Raw genomic sequence first — 23,534 nt, 5'->3', positions numbered from 1 at the left:
CCTGCTTTGAGATGTTGTCTTTCTTCTAGGTGGTCCTGCTGTCACAGGGGGGTTGGACTAGATGATCCTTTGAGGTCCCTTCCAACTCCTAACATTCTGTGGTTCTATGTGATTCTGTGTGTAATATGAGGGGGTTTTGGTGGAATATGCATGCTTTTTGTTACTCTTGTTCTCTCTTTACCTGATTATTACTTTTATTCATAGGAGCTAGTATGTGAGATCTCTGACAAGGCCAGTTTTCCCTTTCTGACTGACCGTATGTGTTTCTACGTCAGTGACAGATATTCCTGGCAGTTGTGACCAAGGGTATTTTGATGGTTGCAGTGTCTGGAAGATTTGTTGCTGTTTTGTCGCTCTCATCTTTACAGTGTCATGCAACAATCTAGGTTGGAAGGGGCCTCTGGAGAGTATCTGGTCCAAACCCTGCTCCCTTGCTGCGTGTGTGTGCATGAAGGGATGACAGTACTCTTGGAGCGCTCTGAATGACATGTAGCTTCCTGCCTTTTGATCTTCTGTTGTTGCCATCTAAGATTTTTGCTACCATCCATCGATGCACTTTCATTTTTCTATTACATTTGCCATTCTAGAACCCTATCTTAGGATTAGTCCTAAAAATAAAACATTTCAGACACATGCCATCTCATTTCTGCAGTTACTAAAAATAAAGTATATTTGCATATGGGCCTTATTTGGGAAGTGTCTTCTGCATATTATAAAGAATTTTGGCTTTTGTCAGATTACGTACAGTTGTAAAATCTTATTTTTTTTCAAATTTTATTCCTTTACAGTTAGAAGCAAAATTTGGATGAATTGATATAACTAAGTTGCCGTCATGAGCAGAAGCAAGCGTGACAACAATTTCTACAGTGTTGAAATTGGAGACTCTACTTTCACTGTATTGAAACGGTATCAGAATTTAAAACCAATAGGATCAGGAGCACAAGGGATAGTATGGTAAGGTTTCCTTTAAGTGTACTTGTAGGTTCCCTTAATAGAATTTTCTTAGTCCTTTAACTTGTGTGTTACTGAGTAGGAGTGTGGAGAACTACCTTTTATGTGCACAACAGCAACAGTAATTGTTGGCCATTTTTTCTCAGCAAGGGCTGTTGCTGTTGCTTTTTGACCTGTGTCCTTTCCTGCTTTCCAGCTAATGCTGTTCTGTGCAAATTCAGCCAGCTGTGCTGAGTCCCATAAATTGATGGGGGGAGGGGGGAAAACCCAGATAAAGAAACTAATCCTAATCCTAAACCACACTGCTTACAGTAAAACAAAAGCCAGAAGTACTGTATATAATGTTGGCTGCTTGTAAATGCTTTTACTTCTTGAAATGGTTTGTTAGGTAGGGGCCTGTTTCACTTAGTTTCATAATTTAAATAGTCCCTGATAACCAGTTAGTGAGCATTTGTGATGCTGACTGTCATTGTAATATGTAAATACTTGATGCAATTTAGGAAAATGACTTGACAGTATAGTTCTTTGAATAAGAGGTCTGCTGTGTGGACCGAATAGCGTCCGACTGATTTAAGATTGGTGACAGCTAGCTGTTTGTAGGCACTGTTTCTTGTGCAGTGACATTGCCCCAAAGATGAATGTTGCTTTAAGCGTCTTGTGAGTTTTTTGAATGTTCCAGAGAAGGATGTAGATAGCACAGGAACTGGCAGATTTTCCAATCTTGAGATGCTAACCAGGGACATAAAAATACAAAAGAAATATCAAGGAAGAGTAAGGTAGGAAAAAGCATAACCTTCTCAAACACTTTTCCTTGTAACCGCTTTACTACTTTGATCTTCTCTTGATCAGTGTTTACAGAATGTGTGGTACGAGTGAGTTTTGAATTCGTATTTGTGTTTCAGCTGGGTTAATAATAAACCAGTGTGCTTAGTGCAAATGAAAACTTGAAGGCCAGTACTCTAGAAAGAGTTGGTTTTGAAATGGTAATTTCTGGCATTAAGGTTATTCAGTCTGTAAGTAGCAGAAAAACTGATTTGAATTTTGTTTGCATGTGTGTTAATATAATGAGGACATAGTTGTTTCACTAGTTTGTTTAGTTGCTACAGAAATGCCTGCAGAATCTTTAGATGTTATTACTGTCCTTCTGATTCCCAGTCATATGTTACTGCCTGTTTTCCAAATTTACTGCCTCTCCTAGAGCTGAATCCAAATTACAGCTGATGATGTAATTACTCTAGCGTCATTCTGTAACTGCTGCTAGTGGTAACTGAAGCCTTTTTAGTTAAACTGCTCTGTTTACCTTGAGAAGGACTGGAATGCTCATGTGATTAAATCCTGCCTGTATCTGGAGGAGATGGGGTGCAATTCTTGTGATTTGGGTGGCATTTTTTTGTTGTTTGGTTTATGGTTTTGTTTTTTTTTTTTTTTAAAAACCTGATCCAACTTGATTTGGAGGAATATTAAGTAGATGGCCTAAAGGCTTAACCATATCTAATACTGAAACAGACTCTAAGGCTACCATTATGTACTGGGAATGCAGAAGTTTAAATACTGGTACAGGAGTCCTATGTCGACAGTCTTTCCTGGCCGCCTCTTTGCCACTCTTTCATAAGATATTCCTTATCTTGGGGGAAGATGGGGGTAATTCCAGATAGCAGAAAATGTAAACCAAGAAAGTTACCAGTATATGTTGTTCCTATTTTTTTTCTTGCTTTGATATTGACTAGAATTTTTGATGACGTAAAAAAAGTAAAATAAAATAAAAAATCATTCAAGCCTAAATACTATATAGACAACATGTTTTTTAAAGTAGCTAAGTAGCTAGTTGGATTTAGTAGATGTTGACCATATTGGCAGATATTCTTCATTAGGTTTGAGTACTATTCTTGATAAGAGACAAGAAAACAGTGTTTTTCCTGCTGAGGCTTTTCTAGTAACTAATAAATATTTCCTGAGTTTGCATAGTAGTCAGCTGTGTTACCTCTTACAGGAAGCAAAATCTGTGCCTTCCTGTCATGGAAATATGATACGTGTGGGAGTTGTCCCCAGTAACAGTCTTCATCACTTAAACGGCCTATGTCACTGAACCGTATGACAATATGACAATCTTGGCATTAGTTTACAAACAAAATATTATTCTTTCTTTTTACCAAGTAAAAGCCAGTGACATCAAGATATTAAAGGTTTCCTAACATTTTTTTGTTTTATCTTCACTTTGATGCTGTCATTGTCATGAAGATATTAAGCAATTGCATAAGTGAAAGCGCCGGACCTCTATATAACCTACTTTTCCTCCCTTCCTTTCAGTGTGAAGATTTTACATAAAATTGATGTGCTTTTTATATTTGAAGTGTTTTGAATCTTTTTCAGGCAGTCTGTTCTTCAGTATCAATGAGTGGCAGGAACTCAGTATCTTTAGTAAGATATTTTAGGGAACTAAGATCCTGCATTATTTTGTGGAGATTGTCATGTATTAATACTATGAAGCTTGGAATCGTTTCTAAATTTTGAATTGTTCAGCATACAAGAGCACTTTGCTATTACAATCCCTAAAGCTAAATAATACTGGAAATTTGATTTATCTGCAGACATAATACAAGGTATCTGAAAAAATGACAACTGCCACAGCTTAAAGGACCTTGACACTGAGATGTAATAACGTTATTTTTAATTACAGTGCAGCTTATGATGCCATCCTTGAACGAAATGTTGCAATCAAGAAGTTAAGCCGACCGTTTCAGAACCAAACCCACGCTAAAAGAGCCTACAGAGAGCTTGTTCTTATGAAGTGCGTTAATCACAAAAATGTGAGTGCAGTGTCCTGCTTTAAATGTTAAAGAATTAACTAGAAGGTTATTCTTTGTTGAAGTCTTAAAAGTGATTTCAGAGCATGGCATCCTCTGTAGATTATAGAGGTTTTCATTGCATGGTTATGTCTCCGTGATAAGTACAGAACGATGTTTCAGAAGAGCTGTTATTGATTAGTTTTAATACCTGCCCAGTCTTTAAATACACCCTTCAGACTCGAGAAGGGAGTCAGTGTTACGTTGCTATGTTTTACAAGCAGATGGCAAATAAGAATACCATGAGTGGTAAGTGCATCCTTGTTTCTGTTGCTGCTGGTAGACAAATAGGAGAAAAAAGGCTTGAGATTCCCTGCCCCGCCCCGTGCATGAATGAGTTAGGAATCTTGTGTGGTGGCAAAAGGAACTGTCTGGTGCTTATGAAGCTGTGGGGTAGACCCGATCACAGAAAAGGGGAGAGAATTAAGTGATAAATTCATCGGAGTTGAACTACAGAAGTCTGGTATTGGCCATTTGCTTCCTTCAGAGACAGCTGTGTGCAGTTTTCTTCACCTTCCCTCTTAATCCCCCTTCAGCAAGATAAAATTCCCCTTGGCTGTTAGGGAAGGAGAGTCATAGAAGACTTATTCTGTCTTTTCACTACTTGGGAAAATTTTGGAGTTTTTTTCTAAGATGGAGATGGCTTGTATGTGGATTCTCTGAAGGAAGTTTTACCTAATATCATAATTTGTATGATGATGATCTATTGCGAGCCTGCATGACTCCTCATGAGTAGTAGCCTGACCTGTTTCTGCACATCCCATCTGTTCTTAGCAACTGGGAAATGTCCTAAAGCAGCTTCAAGAATCTGTTTTTCTCTTTGGGTGGATTTGTTGCTTCACCTCTGTCAATGGCAAAGTGGTATCTCTTGGGTAGTCTTTGTCAGTTCTTAGTTCTCTTTTTCCTCATATGCAATACAAATCTTACCAGCTCACTTCAAAGCAAAAGTAGGATTCAGGGGAAGACTGACTAACTTCCTTAGGTTTTAAGCTTTGAGTATTGTCCTGTTAATGCACACAGAGCATCTTTAAATTACGTGATTTGTGGAGGAAAAATACTCCTCCTAAAATCATGAGCATCCATTACAGCATGTTAGGCCTGGTTGAGCCACAAAGCATCTTGAGCTTCAATGTGCAGCAGGAGGTTCGTGTCAGAATACTGGGTATCAGTCTTGAAATGTTGACTTTGCAACTTCGCTATTGCTATGGTGGGCTTATATTTCCTCTCCCCCTTCCTACAGATAATCGGCCTACTGAATGTGTTCACACCACAAAAATCCCTGGAAGAATTTCAGGATGTGTAAGTCTGATTTGAATTAAAGCTGATAATTAATTTAAAAAATATTTGTGCAGAAAGGTGAATAAGGGAAACAATACAATAAAATGGCAGTGTTATCTGATTATTACACCTTTTTTTTTTTTTTTTTTCCTTCATAAGCTACATAGTGATGGAGCTCATGGATGCAAATCTCTGCCAGGTGATTCAGATGGAGCTAGACCATGAACGAATGTCTTATCTTCTTTATCAAATGCTGTGTGGTATCAAACATCTTCATTCAGCTGGAATTATACATAGGGTAGGTGAATTTAACTGTGTATATTTTGCGTTGCACCTGGTTTTGCCTTGAGTATTTAAAAGACAGGAAAGAAAAAAATCAGAAATAGGAACACAAAGGGCAATCCATAGCCTGTGCCTTAGGCAGACAGAGAAACCTGAAAGGAAATCATCACGCTTACCTTTTTCCACTGTAATTCTGGAATTAACCTTTTGAATGATTTGATAATAACCTGCACAGAGCAAATGAAGATTTTTGCAGTGAGTTGCATTACCTCTAATGCTATAAAATGTTCTATTTTAGTAGTCATGGCAGGAAAGAATATCTGAAAGTGTCTGTCTTTATTGTTTTGGTAACCAAACCTGGAATCCCATCTTTTGAGAGAACTGCCAATTTTATTTCTGCTCTTTTACTAGCAGTGTAACGAATAAATATCTGATGTCTCTAGATAAACAGATGATGATACAGACCTGTAACTGGAACTTTTGTACACCCGCGTGTCACAAAGCATTCACTCAGCCCACAGGCAAAACTGACTGCTGCTTTTTAAATGGCATGTTGCAATCCAGTCAAGAAATTCTGAATTTAAGGTTGCCTGTGGAAGTTGAATGTTTTGGGAAATTATAAGCTTGTATTTCTACAGTGCTTCATTTTTCATTGTAATTTTTTTAGAGAGTTTTAAGTTTTCATTTCCGAAATGTTGCAGAAGGTACAATTAAACAGACTCATGTAAGTCATACTTTCAGTCATTGCTACAGAGTCCTCTTCACAGGTGTTGTACACAGCAAAGCCAATCATGAGTGGCAGTTCTGAGTGCTACCACAGGAACTGTGATGTTAGGGTGCTTGTCCAGTTCAGTAGTTCACCTCATTGTGACTGGGGCGTTGAATGGCATGCAAGCTGGATCTGGCAGTGTGATGTTCCCATTCAGTTTGCTGGTTTTCCCTCAAGGGAACTGGGACAATTGTTTGAATAGAGAATATGGATTGAATGGTCAAGCACTGCTTCCTTTTGCTCAGCCAGCTCTAGTACTCATCAACTGCCTCATTCCAATGAGGAACTCGGGGAAGGAAGGTGAAGGCTTCCTTCTTACTTACATGCCATTTGCCCTGAACTGCTGTGTGTTTGAAAGAGATGGGTGGGGGAGGGTAGGCAGAAGCATCGCTGGCAACCAGGCATTGCACCCCTGCTTCTTGGTCAGCATGTGGACATTGAGGCAGGTTGGTCGGTTCTTGCATTATTCTGGGAATGCTAGGCAGAACTAGAGTACTTCACTTAGCTCAGTTGTGGTATTATATTGCATATGACTAATACTGTGCAGCCCTTTGTGTCCTAATGCATGCACCTGTGGGATTGAAATAATGGTTTTATATGCAGCTTCATGTTTTCTGGCCTCTTCAGAACTTAGGTATGCAAGTATAATGCTGTGGGTCTTTTTATTTTTGGAAAACTGCATGTTGGCATGTTGTACGGACATGCTAGAGCAGGTAATGTCAGGGTGTCTGTTTCTGTGGATCTTAGCACAGTCCAGAGGGAACTTCTGAAACTCCACTTGCTTCAAGGGTAGTTTGCGCTCCTGTAAAGCAGGCGTCAAACCGTTGAGCCTGTATAAGTCCTGGATAAATGTAAACATTCATATGCTTACAGAAAAGAAGTAACTACTTGGGTAGTTGTGGGGCAGGAGTAAAGACCGCTTTGAGGATGGGATTCCTGCCTCTGTAAATATGGGTGAAGTCTTTGAAATGCTTCATAGTGTGCACTAATATGAAGTATAGTGATAACCTATTCCAAAGAGACTGCAGATACAATTGGTATGTAAATAGTAACATATGTATGCATGAATGCTTTTGAAAGACATGGGCAGGTACATTTCACTTGCGTGTCTTCATGGTAGATTTTCAGCTGACAGCTTCTTCTCGGACTTTGTTAGAAGATTAAGTATGTTCAGGCAAATCGTTTGCATCATTTACCTGCTGTGTGCGTTGTGCCTTTATAGTTGAACATGTGAAGTATCAAAATCCTGTTTCTCTGTGGAACAAGTGACACAAAACTGCAGTCATACTTCATATGGACTGTGTGGCTGCAGTAGTAACTAACTTTATACTGGGCTTTCAACACCACTGTCCTTCATGTCGAAAGCTAATCATTTGTTGAAACTAGTTACTCCGTCAGCGTAGTCTGCACTACTGTGGCTGCCTGTGGGGCATTCTGGCTATGAATCTAGCACACTTCTTTAGTGTCCCCTAAATCTTTAAGCTCTTTTTGGTGTTAATAGTTTTTAACTGGGTTCTTCAGCTTCTAACACAGCTGCAATAATCTCAGCATCGCTGTAACTTTTTCAAAGCTTGCTCAGTGACTGAAATTACAACGATCTGTGTATGTGCCTAGAGTACTGGATACTACTTGCCATAGAAATGTTTTTTTTCATAGCAAACTAGAGGCACGAAACAAGGCAGAGATCAAACAGAAGGAGTTTTGGGCAATTTCACTAGAAGTTGTAGGGGGCCTACTTAGCTGCCCCATCAGTGGATAAAGATTTGATCTTGGTAAAGGTTTGATTGTAGCTTTACGCTGGCATTAACAGATGTTGGTAAATGAACATTAATGTGTTCAAGACATTTTGCAGAGATGGAGTTTCCATCAAGTGCAGAAGTACACGTTCATTTATATTTCGCAGTCTGAGGAGGGTGAATGATCAGCCTTGTGGAGTTGTGCCTCACTGACTTGCTGAAGGACACAAAGTGTCTCATTAGTCTTGCATGGAGGCTCTGAAACATCGTATTCTGCCTGATTTTGAGCACTTAACAAAGGTGCCTAATTATGGAAGCTCTTCACACAAATCTTTCTTTAGAAAGGGAAAAGCCCATAGAAACCATGAATTACGCTCCAGAGACATGCCTCTCCCCATGGTTAATGCGGAGACGGCCATGAATAATCTCTGATTTTTAGGCTCTGACGTTTTACATTTTTAAGGTTAGGCGAGATATCTTCTGTTATAGGTTCTGGGTATATTTATACAGCCTGACCAACTTGATTACTCTTAATAGGAGCTTTTGAGTCCTTGTTTGTTTAAAACATAAGAGGTGGTGTTCTGCATGAATTTGGATGCAGTATCAGTAAATTCTCACCTCCATCATTTTGAAGGACAGTTCTGTATTCCAAATTACAAAATGTTCCTAGGCTTCATGACAACCAAATGATGTTCAGAAATTAAGAATGGACAGTACTCTGTAAGCTTTAGCTTTTTGTCCTCGTAGTGATTTTTCTCTTGCAAAGGGAAGATCTCTTAACATTTTCAGTTAATGGGGAGGATGAATATAGTTAATACTACGAGCATATACCTGGGATTCTGCAATGAACATCCTCCAAATAATAAAATTGTGCAAAAATAAAGCTGATGATGAACAGGATTGTAGCAGAATCTGAAGCATGTATATTAAATAGCTGGAATGCCTTATAGTACTTGAATTCATTTGTGGCATTTGAGAATCTTTTAAGCCAAGATTGTCTGCAGTGTCTGTGCGTGTGTGATTTGGAAGTGCATGTGTGAATATGTAACTACGCATGACTTCTAATTACCCATAAAAATTCTATTGTTCTGGCACTCTCTCTTGTGGTTTCCTCTCTATCTTTGTTGCAGCTTTCTTAGCTTTCTGAGGAGTTTGCTGAAAGCTGTACAAGTGAAAACTATGTATATCTTACAGATAGCCACTTCTAAGTCTTTATGAAACAGTGAAAGATAGAGATACTTATCAAATGCCTGCAGCTCAGATGCTGGAGTCCTCTGCCATATCTCAGGATTTTCTGTCATTAATCTTAGTAGAGTGTAGGGAGAAAGCATCCAAGCCTTATCTATGTTGGCCTGTGTGCTATGAATGATTTTATGACGGCAAAGTTATTCTGAAGGTGCTCTGTTTGTAATATCTGCTCTGTGACATTCAGATGTGTGTAAGATCTTCCTGAGATAACGGCCGAGTATTCTTGTGTAGTGTCCATATAAATCGATGTTGTAAGGCCACTATTGTCAATATGGTTTTAGGGTTCCAGTGAAGAGAATACAGTTACCAGGTTTCTAACTAAGATGATCTGAAGCTGTATCAGGACATTTTCTACTCCAATTTAATGATTGTGTTAATTTCTGGCAGTTTTTCAAAGGTGCCCTTTTTATGGTTTGGTTGCCAAAATTAATATAAAACCAAATCCTAAATGGGAAACTAAATCTGTGTGAGCATGGGTGTTTCCTTCCTGTTCAGAGAAGCATCTGCATTGGTTCAAAAGAGGTAATGCAGCCACAACTAGCAAAGAAACCTTCCAGTTTTTACATTTGTGTTATAATTTTAATAAGTCTTGTATCAAGACGAGTATAGCATCAAAGTTTAGCAATTGTCGTGTTACTTGTCTTCTGCATTGTAGTAATAACTGTTGTTCTGTTGAGCAGTTTCTAGACCTTTCCTCAGAGCTAACATTTCCTACTAACCTCAATTTATTTCAGACGTTGCTAACATATCTTGTAACGCTGGTTGTATTTTCCTTCTTTAATTGCTATATATATATCTACAAGCACACTAAGAGAATTAATTCTGTAGTCTGCCAAATGCACATGAATTAATGGAAGGGGAAAAGAAACTGCAATAATAGCAATATCCTAGTTGTATATGTGGGGTTTAATGTTAGCAGTATTATCTCTTAAAAATGTGAACCACAGAGTACTTTGTGCTTGTCTTAGCAGTCATATGATGTTTCTTTTTAAAGGATTTAAAGCCCAGTAATATAGTAGTAAAGTCAGACTGCACTTTGAAGATTCTTGACTTTGGACTGGCCAGAACTGCAGGAACTAGTTTTATGATGACGCCTTATGTAGTGACTCGTTACTACAGAGCACCAGAGGTCATCCTAGGGATGGGATACAAAGAAAACGGTCAGCAAATATAGTCTTTCTTTGGCATAGCTTTATTTTTTTGTTTGGCGCACCACATTTTACATGTTAATGTTTTTTTTTGAAGCTGTACAAATTTTATAAATCAGCCTTGTGACCAAAATGCAGATTCTGGATACACCAATTTGTTTATTCAACTCAACCCATTAGAAATGTTTGCATTTAATAGGAGAAGAAATTGAGGGCCTTGTTTGTTTAAAAATTTAAATAACTTGCTTGGTAGATTAAGTTTCATCCAGGAAGAACTGGAAATATATTTTCTTAATGCATGGTATGTACCTTGATATACCTTCACCTGTCTTTATTCCTGACAAGGATGTAAATTGTAATCCATCAGTAAATGTGTCTTTAAATAATTAGATTCAATATAGCCTTTCGATATATAGGGATCTTAAAGGCTACTGAGAAACAAACAAGTTAAAACTACCTACTATGGCATTACTTTTTATTAAAACCAGCCTACTTTAAACCTGTCGCACTAACTTCTTAATTAATGTTACTGAAGAAAAACTCAATAATATACTTGAGACAAGAATGCAGAGAGTACTATCATAGAATCTTCATAGGTTCTTTGAGGTCCATGATGAATTCCAAGGAAATTTGTTTACTTTGTTCCTCTGCTTCCAAATGTACAGAAATACATTTCCTTCCTATTATACTTGTTCTGTGGCCCTCCTCTCAATATCTTCCACAAGAAAATAAGGAAAGGATACAGCATTTGAGGGAAACATATGATCAAGTACTTTGCATCTTCTGAATGAAACAGCTTGTATCCTGTAGGAAGCCAAAGTAATGTGTCATTCCTGAAATTCTGTGGTAGCAGCCTCAGTTCTGCTGTAGTTTCGTTGATCCACTCTCACTGTCGTCAGTTCAGCTCACTTGCTGTTTCCGCCTCAGGCTGGCACAGTGCATAGAGGTCACCGTTTGCTGAAGGTGTTTTAAACCCTCATTGATTAGTTCTCCGGTAAGGCCCATGAGATGCTGTGATGCTTGAGGCTTTGTCTCCTGGTGATCTGAGGCATGGCTCCTCAGGTTACTGACACAACTGGGGTTTGCTTTGCTTTTCAGGATTCTTAATATAGTCTGCAAACTTGCCTGGCAACTGCATACCATTACTGCAGGTGACGTCAGGTCGTGTGTAAACGATATCTGCTATGTGCATAGAGTTGATTTTGCTGTCTTTTATAAAAGCCAAGAGGAATAACTTCTGTCAGTGTTGACAATGCAAGAAGCCAGCTCAAAGAAATGAGAATAGATCTTTTTTGCAAGGCTGTGGTTTTTATTTCTCATTGGGTCATTAGTGTGCACAAGAGCATGTACATTCCTTCAAATGGCCTCCGTGGTTGGCTATTTTCCCCATAATTTAGAAGTCAGAGGTTGAGTGGAGCAAGATTAAAGTTATTCTTTAACTGCTAAAGTTTTGGAGGAAGTGGATATTTAAGTTTGTCTGTCATCTTTTTTCTGTAAGACTTACATTGGCCAGTTAAAACACTAGATAAAAGAACACAAAGCTGTAGTCTGAATCATGCAGCTGCCACACGGAAGGAATTGATACAAAGGACGTCACAAGTTTTCTGACTTAGCTTGCCTGGTTTACATTTTTCTCTTAAATATTAAGTAATTTTGAGTTGCAAAGGTGTGAAACATTCTTTCATCACTAAAACATTGCTCTAGGTTATTATTGGAGTTAAATAGATTGTGTTCTAGAGCACCTTGTCATGCTAGTGACAGTCTTGTTCCTTAAGCAAGCGTGAATTGTGTGGTGAAGCAGAATATAAATAAAAATTTACTTTCATGTGAAAAACTGTCAGTCTTCCAAAAGCCAAATACATGATCGTTGAGAATGTCATTTTTGGAGAATGTAAAAGTATTTCTGTGGGCTGAGTCAGAAGACAATCTGCATTTCCATGTGTACTGTTGTGTGTTAAAAGGCCATTTACATAAATTGTTTCTCTTCTCAATCGCTGCCTGATGAGTTTCCTCGTTGTGGAGCTCCCTTGACAGGGAGGCAGAGCTGCAGAGGGGAGGGAGGTAGTTATCAAGGATGTACCTACAGTAAGAACCAGGGGCTGTCCAGGATTCTCACCTGTTAGCGTTGATGCCCATTTTAGCCCTTTAAACCTGTAGGTAAATTAAAAGTTAAGTTACTTAATTTAGAGTTAAATTTTGAAAACTGACTGCTAATTAATGGTTACCTTTAACATTTTGTTTAATTGAACGGGGTCATCTAGCAGCTTTATGCCGTGTCAGTCCCCTGCTGAACTTCCGTGGGAGGATTGCAATGTATGTTTTGATGACTGAGATACATACTGCAGAGTAGTATTCTTTTGGTGCTATACTACGCAAATATGAAATCTTTAATTGTTTTAAAACTAGCAAAGATCCCAGACAAGACTAATCTTAGAGTTAACCTCTACATAGGTTTTGATACTGAAGGAGATAAAACACATTTGGGTATATTACATTAAGAAACCAGGCCTTGCAAAATCGAGAAATTCAGAACTGAAGGACACCAGAACTGTTTGTGCACATGTACCGTAATGTATTTAGATTTATGTACAGTTATGTGTCTGATTATCAGTAAAGAAACGCTGAAAAGCAAGGAAAGCCCCAAACCCTCCAAAATGACTACTTTTAAGTTTCCTAGTACGTACACTGGGTTTGAACTTCATTTTCACTTGGTATTTTTTCTCTTAGAATTAATTATAGAACACCTTTCACTCCGAACAGGGTTTTTCTGCATAAAATACACTCTGTATGAGAAGCAGTAGATTTTTAAAAAGACTTTTCAAATTTCTAATGACGTTTCACTTGGTCTTCTATAGAAGTATTCACAGGAGCAGTCCTCAGTGTAGAAGTTACTCTAGCTTCATGAAAAAGTTAGAGACCTATAAATAGACAGGTTTTGTTTGAACAGAAGTGGCAAACCAAAACACTCCCAAACATCACAAGTTTGGTTTTGTAGGGTGAAAAGAAGAATGGTTTCCAATGTTTTTCTTTACCTATGAAGTAATTTGTCACCTGAGATATGAACTCAGTATTGACTCACGTTATTTCTTTTCCCAGAATTCTCCATGCAATTATGGGTGTCATTTTTATCGTGTTGGACACAAACTAATTACAACAGGATTTGGGTATATGAAGAAAAAAACACCACTAATCATAAAATCATGACAATCATTTTTTAAATGAACCAGGCCCTTAATTTTGACCTATTAATATGTACAACTATGATCTCCTGTCATATGATTTAGATACTATTTTAGAGGAACTTGTAAATAAGGAGGAAGGTGCATTTTCAGTAAGAAGCAACATTGTTTGCTTGACATTGTTGAGCTCCTTCAGAACTTTTACATGTGATTTTTTTGGTATACAATTGTTCTCATTTAAATCCCCTTCTTGTCTGCTTAATTGAAATTCACGTGTCATGTTTGACATAAAAGTATTCATAATAATACAATTTCATTATTATGACTTCAGGAAAACTTTTGCATACAGAGTTAACAGTATCTCTGAAAGCAACCACAAAAGAAATTGGCATACCTGTAAAAAGTAAATTTGTGCATCTTTGAGTATGTCTTCTGAGTGATTTATTTTAAGGTAATGTAGAAAACGTGTATTTCATACAAAAAAAAATTGCTTTTGAGTTTTTCTTTTGTATAAGATGTTATTTCAGCACAACTGGAGAAATATTTTTAAACAATTGAAAACTTTTTTAACAGAAAATCTTGCAGGAGCATACTAATATTGTCATTAACTGATCCTCTAAAATTCTGAGTGATCTTTTACTGATTGTGTTTGCTTTTTATTTAAAGGGAGAGAGATATGCATGGTAATCTGACTTTTAGGAACAACTTGATGGCAAATTTTAACTCCTATGTAATAAACAATTAATTCTCCTCCTAAAAGTGGAGTTACTATCTGTTTTGATAAGCAATATTTTTAAAGGTCAGCTTACTTTGCTACTTTAAAAATTATTCCTACAACTACAATGGAATTACTTTCAAGAAATAGTTGTCCTTGGTGCTTCAGTCTGGTCTATTGGCAGAGGTAGCTTTGCAAGCCTCAGAGCTTGGAGATAGGCTTTGCTCTGCTCAATTCATGTATATCTCTCTCTCTGCTCTAGCTCTTGCTCTAGCACTATGTTAAACAAAAGGATGTTTTTCTGCCTTGGATTTGAGACAGTTAAAAGCTAATCCTTATATGCGTTGTATTTTAAAGTGTTTTCGTTGATTAATATGAAGACTTGCTTTTCTTCCTGTGCTGTCTCTGCAGTTTATAGGATGCAGTCATGTTATGCTTCTTTTAATTTTAAATGACTGTTTGCTTTGCTTTTCCTTCTTTTTGTGCTACAAACATAGTGGATTTATGGTCTGTGGGGTGCATTATGGGCGAAATGGTTTGCCACAAAATCCTCTTTCCAGGAAGGGACTGTATCCTTGTGCTGCTGCAGCAGGTTGAATTAGTTAGGAAGTGATTAACCTTTTTATTGATGTTGTGTCATGAAAATGCATATTGTACAATTTTTTTTTTATTAAATGAACATGAATTTTTCTTGTGATACACTTAAAAAAAAAAAAAAACCAACTTCATTTATATTCAGGCTGCACCTAGCAGTAGGACATAGTCTCTGCTGGTCCTGTAGTTAGCATACATTCACCTTCACTCATTTTCATTACACACGCTTGTTATAGTCACTTCATGTGTGTATGTGTGTCTAGATATTTTTATTTACTTTATTTTAATAACTATCTTTTATGTTAATATCATTGCATTTTGTTTTCAGTTGACATTTGGTCAGTTGGGTGCATCATGGGAGAAATGATCAAAGGTGGTGTTTTATTTCCTGGTACAGATCGTATCCTTACCTTTGGCCTAGGATGTAGTTGTAAAAGGTCAAAAGATACTGCAGCGATATAGTTCCAGATTAAGGTGGTTCTAATTTTTAAAATACTGGTTTTAAACTGCCTTTTAAAAATACAATTTGCAAGTCCATTATTGTTGTTTCAAGAAGCTGCAAAAATGTCTACAGTTATACCACTTAAAGCAAAACCACAACACAGAATTAACGTGTATGACTGTCTTTAATACTAAGCAAGATGAACAAAATACCACTTGGGCAAACAGGCTTCTTTTTCCTTTTTTTTTTCCTCGCCTTTTTTTTTCTTTTTCGAGTTTAATATGGTGTCTATCCATTGCTTTTGGATGTTGTCACATTTAAGACAGATTTATTTTATTTAGGTGGTGTTTTACTGGTTCACGTGCATTGATTTTTGCTTTGGAGATCATTTTTATGTAATAACTTATTAATCTTGTTTAGTACGTGAGCATGTTAGCAGTTATTCTTTACATTTTATAGGAAATGTTTAGAAAAAATTCCTAACCAGCTTCATTAGTTACATTCTGGAGTTTTATATTTTCGTGTGCAGAAATGATCTTGGAAACAGCTTTCAGAAATATCTGATACTTCTGTCTTTGTGTTGCATGAATGGCCTGGTGGTATCTGTATGGGTCTGCTCCAAGCAAATAGAGCTGAAACCTCTGGATCATCGCTAAAATTAATGGATCTAATGGGAGTTTGGCATCTTAATTTGTTTCGCTAGTAGTTACACTCCAGTTTTTTAGATGCCATCAGAAATCTTTCCTGCTTTTGCCACAGGTTAGCTGTTTAATAATTGGTATAGTTTCATTTAGGGGTGAAGATTTTGAGGCACAGCGAGGAAATCCAGGGCATCCTTACTTTCACAGAGCTCTGTCATTGCATGAGCTGCCCCATGCTTAGCTTTATGCAACTGGTTTGCTAGCATGGCTTTTCAATTTAGGCTGAGTGCCATACAATGTAAATACTTTTTTTTTTTTTTTTTTTTTTGGTCAAGGCCTGGATTAAAGCACTGTAGAGCTTAAAAATCCTTATATGAAGGTCTGCTGTTAAGTTTTAAGAAGATAAGAGGGTCTGCTACATCTGACTGAAGGTTTAGGTAGCCCAGTATCCAGTCTTTGATGGTAGCTGGAAAGAAAAAGTTGGGGAGAATATGAATGAGATAAGCATATGTAAAATTTTACCTGAGCTCTCTCCCAGTATCGAACCATCTGCAACTAGGAATCCCTGAGCAAACCGTTGCCTTTTTTTTTTTTTTAATTCAGTAACGTGTATTAAATTCTTCTGCTGTGAACTGGTCAATCTCCCCTTTATCTTGCGTAAACTTTTCAATTAAGATGTTACTTATGCATCTCTGAAACTCTGTAACTTCTGCATTCAAGTCTCTGACAAAATTGTCATTGACCCGCGTGGGCCAAGGTTTGATCCTTTGTGTGCCCGCTGGTGCTCAGTGTCGCATGTCATTAGTGAGAGGTCGTAACTTGGGGGAGTCTGGGACTGGGCTGGGGTATCAAGATGAGAATGAAGGACAAAGCACCTACATGGGGTCATTCTCAGGAGTGTCTTGGTGATGTGCAGTAGCTTGACTACTGTGAAAACATGTTTGGATCAGGAAGTGAGTTCTTCTCCAGAACCCAAACAATGCCTTTAGTTAATTTGTTTAATACATTTTGTGAGTCTTTTAATTTTCTCCATTTCTCAGAAGTATATCCTTTGCTAGTTAATTGTGATTTTGAGTAAAGTACGTGTTGCCTTGACTACGCTATCATAGGCTTGCTTTTTTTCACTGTTTTCTTTAAGGAGGTAGTCCTAATTAATGATGATGAACTTGATATTTTATTATAATTTTCTGTTTTCTCTCTGTTGGTTATTTCATGTGGTTTTAACAGAACTTTTTGACTGAAAATTAGACAGTGTTTTTCTTAGCTGCATAACCTTAGATATTGATCAATGGAATAAAGTTATAGAGCAGCTAGGAACACCATGCCCTGAATTTATGAAGAAATTACAGCCTACAGTCCGAACTTATGTGGAGAACAGACCTAAATATGCTGGATATAGTTTTGAAAAACTCTTTCCAGATGTCCTTTTCCCAGCTGACTCTGAACACAATAAACTTAAAGGTAAGGTCCTGTCTTCTGCGTGGTGTTATCTTAAAATTTTTAAAACTGTGATATATTGAACAGAAACGTATCTTGGTTCTGTATAAACTATAAAACTGCCCCTCTAAGGATTACAGTATTACTATATTTATATCGTGGGAGTGGATGAACGTGCTGGCGTATGCTTACCTCCACTTTCTCATCTTCTGTGAAACAGCTTCTATTCTGGAGATACCTTTATAAAGAAAAGTAAATATCTATATTCCTCTCAATGATGGATGCCAGTGTGATTTAGAGAAGAGTGGGGGGAGGGTGGAATAGCAGTTGTGTAGGTAGAGCAGATCTTCTTTCTCTAGGGATAAAAATAAAACTTTTATATTCATAATACATAGATATCCTGTAGTTACTGAAATAACTTGCTGGTTCTAAAACTCACCTACTCAGTGGAGTCACAGACTCACCATGTTTTCTGTGACTAATAGTACGTGGTGGGTTTTTTTTTTCCCCATAAACTGTAAGAGAGGGGTAGTGGGTGCTTGTGCACTGCTATTCCAGACAAGGCTGCACTACCAGCTGAGTTATGTTTCACACAAGGATGTCATGCGCCCCATACAGGCGCACTGTATGCTGAAAATGCATAGTGAAACATGTCCAACCCCTTTCACACCTATGTTAGTCCCCTCATTATTTTTTTTCTGTCAAATGAACCACTTTCCTAAACCACAAATTATGTGAGGGTTGCATAGATACTAAACTGGAATTTGTTTACTCCAGGTCTCCTTTCCCTGTGAGCTTTGAAATACGGTATTATGGGCACTATATATGGCACTAGTCTAAACAGAAAAATCTCACTTTTGCAGCAAGTCAAGCAAGGGATTTGTTATCAAAGATGCTGGTTATAGATGCTTCTAAAAGAATCTCTGTGGATGAAGCCCTGCAGCACCCGTACATCAATGTTTGGTATGATCCGTCAGAAGCAGAAGCTGTAAGTTCTTGTTTTAGGTCTCTGGTTAGGAAGGTACGGTACTAAAGCAAACTTGTGATGCTTGATATAACTGCTTGAAAGATGATTATTGCATGTTCTACACATTTCACCAGAAGCTTAACTGAGCCATAGTAATTGTTATTGACATCGATAGACATGTTTATTAGAAATAGTATTGGGAATGGGTGCAAACTGAAGTACCTGTATCTCTGTATGTGTGTTTGTGTGTAACTGCATGTAATCTCCTGGACCTGTAGTAATACGTCTGAAATCTTTTACATGGGGTTCTAATTTATTGAGCTTCAGTTATGTCAGTGTGGTTTGTTTGCCCTTGATAGGATTCTGAGGTATTTACTTTTGGGCAGAGAAATATTTTCATTAGTTGTAGCAATTGATAGTACTCTTAAACTAGAAAATAAGTGTTTCAGCAAAATCTGAGTACAAGATCTTGAGCTTTCAATTATTAACATTAATGAACAAAGGGATTAATTGCAAATTTTTCTTCAAGTAATTTCAGGACAATGTCAGTTTATGAGAAAAGTGTTATTTTTTTTAAAAGAAAAGTGGTTGGTGATGGCCCACTAAGAATAGAAAAAGGTGCTTGGTGTAAATGATGTAATTAGATTTCTGCTTATCTTATAATAGTTAGAGGCAAAATACAGTAATTAACAGTAGGTGAAAAGGGCTGCTTGGGCTGGAGACCGCTGCACTTAAGAGCTCTTTTACCAGACTCTTCAGTTTCTGTTTTAATTACTACAGTAATGTAAGCAAATCTGTTAATCGGAAGAACTTTAAAACACATAGCAGCATCTAGAAAACAGGCCAAGTCTGAGAGAATATATGACTGTGTAAATACAGTATTTTTAAATCAGGTTCATATTCTAAGTGCTTACTCTTTTGTTTTTCATTTATTCTGGTTTTGTATCCCTTTTGATTGCTTTATCATGAGTTAGTTCTGTTTTTCAGCCTCCACCAAAGATACCAGATAAGCAGTTAGATGAGAGGGAGCACACGATAGAAGAATGGAAAGGTAAGAAGGGCGTTTTAAGTATAATAAGGCTTTTGGGAGTAGGCTGGGCCCCAGTGATTACTGTTATTAAGGATCTTCTGGGCAACCTAACAGTATTTACTTAAACTGCTTGGAATAGCAAGGGAATAGATCAGTGTTTCACCACCTCTTGATTGTTGGGGCACTAAAAATTTTCCCGCGAAGATGCTGAACCTTTGCTGTGACCTTAAGACCTTCTCATTTTAGTCACCTTTTGCAAACCATAAGAGAACGTTTTTAGGGAGAGTAACTCTTCTGGACAAACTGCTCCAGTTGAAAAAGACGAAGGAGTTTGAGCAATGTCAGTCTGAAGTGGAAGCACTAGCCTTCAAGTGCAGAGTGTATTAGCAATAACTGTACTCTTTTAAATCAAGCAGAGGATTTGAAAGAAGAAGCTGTAAGGAGTGTTAGTAATGGGTGAGATAGTGAGGTTACAGCTGGTGAGAGAGACTGATGGTTATCAGCTGTGGAATCCTGAGAAAGTAGCTGGGGTTGAGGTGTGGAATGGATCATAGTACGACATAAGACTCATTCCTCCAAGAGCATGATATTTAGAGTTCAGTACTGGTTTAGTATCTATATTTCTTCGTCACGTATGAGGTGTAAAATGATAAAGTATAAGGGGAACATCTTTGTTACTTGTAAAGCTTGGGCGTCATTTTGAAATTGCTTCTAAAAGGTGTAGTATTATTGCAGAGGTTCTAGCGCTAAGAAAAAATGCATATCCAGATTGCTGTGCAGGCTATAAATGTTTCATTTAAGCAAGAATTTAGTGCATTGAGCAATACACACTTCGTACTGAAAAAGTCTTGGAAGGGATATTAGACCTTTATAAATTTTTTATTCCCACAGGAAAAAAAGCAGGGAAAATTTCATGAATCATTTTTGTCAGTTTCATTGTGTTGGCTGGTAATGGACACAGGTCTGTAAAATCTGGTACTACCACAGTTTTAAGTTGCTTTCTATTAGAACCTGAGTCTTATTTGTAAATACAGAGAGAGAGAGAATTGTGGAAATTCCCTTACCATTTTCTTTCCAAGAAGTTATTTCCCTTTTGAAGCAGATGTGCTGAGGGTATTTCAAGTAATATGGAGTTTGTTTTTGAGACTCCCACAGCCCTTGAAATTCACAGAATCACAGAATGTGAGGGGTTGGAAGGGACCTCAAAAGATCATCTAGTCCAACCCCCCTGCCAGAGCAGGACCACCTAGAGTAGGTCACACAAGAATGCATCCAGGCGGGTTTTGAAGGTCTCCGAAGAAGGAGACTCCACAACCTCTCTGGGCAGCCTGTTCCAGTGCTCTGTCACCCTCACAGTGAAAAAGTTTTTTCCTTGTGTTAATATGGAACCTCCTATGCTCCAGCTTGCACCCGTTGCCCCCTGTCCTGTCATTGGACATCACCAAGAAGAGCCCGGCTCCATCCTCCTGACACTCGCCCTTTACATATTTATAAATGTTAATGAGGTCACCCCTCAGTCTCCTCTTCTTCAAGCTAAAGAGACCCAGCTCCCTCAGCCTTTCATCATAAGGGAGATGTTCCACCCCCTTAACCATCTCTGTGGCTCTGTGCTGGACTCCTTCAAGCAGCTCCCTGTCCTTCTTGAGCTGAGGGGCCCAGAACTGGACACAACATTCCAGATGGGGTCTCACCAGGGCAGAGTAGAGGGGGAGGAGAACCTCTCTCAACCTCCTGACCACACCCCTTCTCATACACCCCAGGACACCATTGGCCTTCTTGGCCACGAGGGCACATTGCTGGCTCATGGCCACCCTGCTGTCCACCAGGACGCCCAGGTCTCTTTCCCCTATGCTACTAACAGCTCAGTCCCCAGCCTATACTGGTGCATGGCGTTGTTCTTTCCCAGATGCCAAACTCTACACTTGCCCTTGTTGTATTTCATTACATTTCTCCCCGCCCAGCTCTCCAGCCTGTCCAGGTCTCTCTGAATGGCAGCACAGCCTTCTGATGTGTCAGCTGCTCCTCCCAGTGTTCTGTCATCAGCAGACTTGCTGATGGTGCGCTCTGTTGCTTTTTCTCTTCCAAACTGTTTGTACGTTGCATTAGTTTGCCAGTGACTAATCAAAAGTAGTATTCTGACAGTCAGTTCATATGAGTTGTATTTAACATGTTTAGTCTTTTTCTTTTGTTGTTACTTCTGTAGATTCACAGCTGAAGTCTTTTCTGGGTAATAAGCTTCCATTAGCCTAGAAACCTTCTGGCCAGTACACAGGGTGTGTGTTTGATTCGTGTTTACGAGCATTTCTAACCTGTTAAAGGATGAGGAACTCCCATAACTGTGAGATGAAGTTGCTGCTTTCATTTGGAGTGGCTACTTATATGCCAATATTGTATTCCATTTCATGGTGATCTGGACCTTTAGATGTTGTTGCTGAGGTCATTTAATGGCAAATTCTGTGTCGGGAGGATGGCAATGCTGTTTGGACTCGTTCCTGCCTTTTCCTTTGAAGACTATTGATCGACTTTATCTGTACCAAAGAAGCCACTGATAAACACTGAGTGGTCATTAAGACTCAGTTTAACCTCAGGTTCCCAAGCAGCCTGGACAAGAGAGTCTTAGAGCAATGTCAGTGTGTTCTTGAGAGTGCAAGGCCATTATAGCAAAGAATTGCACATTTCATGTCATGTGCCAGTTGTTCTGTAGCCTACAGCCTGTTGTTCAAAACTAATTCTGAACAGTAATAAACCTATGAAATTTAAGTGTACATTTTAATAGTAGCTGTATTATCGATCCAGTCTTGGGTTTGCACGTTCATTTTTTGCCTTCCCTTCTCTGCATTTTCAGAGTTGATATACAAGGAAGTCATGGACCTGGAGGAGAGAACCAAGAATGGGGTTATACGCGGACAACCAGCCCCTTTAGGTTGGTTACAATAAAAGCACAGTATGAAGCTACGTTGAGTTGTAGGTCAGAGGGACAAGGCATCCAAGAGTAACCTAACTCAAAAATACAGCTCTTAAATGACCAATAACCTCTTGAATTCTCTTTGAGATACTGCTTATTTGAAAGGAATGTATGGGCTGACATATCTTTTTATTAATCCGGTAAATTCCTCTGTTGTTGTTCCCATGTAGCTGATCATTCATTTCAGTCCTCAAGAAACATCTTGGTATGTACTGGTACTCTGTGTACTGATATCAGATGTGTAGTGTGTAGCTGGTACAGTTTCAAATAAAGATATAACCACTACTTACATCTATTAAGTAATGAAACAGGATTTCTGGGTTGGAAAATTACTGAGCGCTTTCAGAAACTGTTGCTGAATTTTGGGAGCAAAATACGCCCATTAACTGACTGTTGGTAGGACTCCATTTGCAGTGTTGAAAAATGATGGCCAAAGTTTGACAGCTGTTGCTGACTCTGCTCAGAGTTCACTGAAGTCCAGGCTCTGAAAAATCACTGCGTGTCTGAGATTGTGATGTGGCTGGACACCACACTCAGCTATTTCCCAGCCTGAAGGGAGGATCTGATGGGGAAAAAAGCAGGCCCCTTCTTTCTTCATCAAAATATGTAGATATATTCTAGCTTTGGGTCTCAACGTTTTGTAGGGTCTCTTAGCTCTGGCTTTATGCAGTACTGTCTCTGTCTGTGACTTTTAACTTTCAGCCATTAGCATTTACTGTAATTTGACAGGTGTCGTGGCATGCGAGTTCTGTGGTTCTTGACACGCCATTCATTAGGCCCCACACTGAAGACTTGCGGGTTTTATTTACTTTGACAATGGATTGAGACAGATCTCTTCAAACTTTCCTAAACAGGGGAAAGCAAAGACTATTAGGAAGAGACAGACTAATGCAAGTACTGAACCATGCAACTGTATCTGCAACTGATTTGCTGTTTTGTTTCTCATAGCACAGGTGCAGCAATGATCAATGGCTCTCCACATCCATCCTCATCGTCATCTGTCAACGATGTGTCTTCAATGTCAACAGATCCAACATTGGCCTCTGATACAGACAGCAGTCTAGAAACCTCAGCTGGTCCTCTGGGTTGCTGCAGATGACTACTTGGTCTTTTGGGGGGTGGGAGGGGGGTCCTTTTAGTCATTAATAGGGCACCTTTAAAATTTGGTGGTATTTTTGAGTGTTTTTTCAAAAATAATCGTAGAATTCATCATAAAGTGCTGTAATTTTAAACTGTAAGTTGTGTTAAAAGCAGCCACTTTTTTTGCTGTAATTAACTGTAAAATATTAAACTTGATAATTTTTATTGT

At 38.4% G+C, this 23,534-nt stretch overlaps 1 protein-coding gene across 5 annotated transcripts; it reads left to right on the top strand.

Annotated features, from left to right (window-relative positions):
- Nucleotides 1–832: 832 nt before the first annotated feature.
- On the top strand, nucleotides 833–23,324 carry MAPK8 (mitogen-activated protein kinase 8). Of its 5 annotated transcripts, none has more exons than XM_086467087.1 (11): nucleotides 833–954; nucleotides 3,629–3,758; nucleotides 5,035–5,093; nucleotides 5,232–5,370; nucleotides 10,102–10,267; nucleotides 15,072–15,143; nucleotides 17,105–17,287; nucleotides 18,127–18,251; nucleotides 19,218–19,281; nucleotides 22,106–22,183; nucleotides 23,185–23,324. In XM_086467087.1, the coding sequence occupies exons 1-11, from the start codon at nucleotides 833–835 to the stop codon at nucleotides 23,322–23,324; spliced, it is 1,278 nt and encodes a 425-aa protein (XP_086323213.1). The 5 variants fall into 5 exon arrangements, with proteins under 5 accessions (XP_086323213.1, XP_086323211.1, XP_086323214.1 ...); XM_086467085.1 differs by having other exon boundaries at nucleotides 23,179–23,324; XM_086467088.1 differs by lacking the exon at nucleotides 15,072–15,143 and adding an exon at nucleotides 14,647–14,718.
- Nucleotides 23,325–23,534: the final 210 nt, after the last annotated feature.

The sequence above is a fragment of the Leptosomus discolor genome, chromosome 6, assembly GCF_034619465.1.
Source record: "Leptosomus discolor isolate bLepDis1 chromosome 6, bLepDis1.hap2, whole genome shotgun sequence".
Taxonomy (NCBI): domain Eukaryota; kingdom Metazoa; phylum Chordata; class Aves; order Leptosomiformes; family Leptosomidae; genus Leptosomus; species Leptosomus discolor.
Note: the sequence above shows the minus strand (reverse complement) of the source record. Positions and strands in the feature narration are given on the sequence as shown.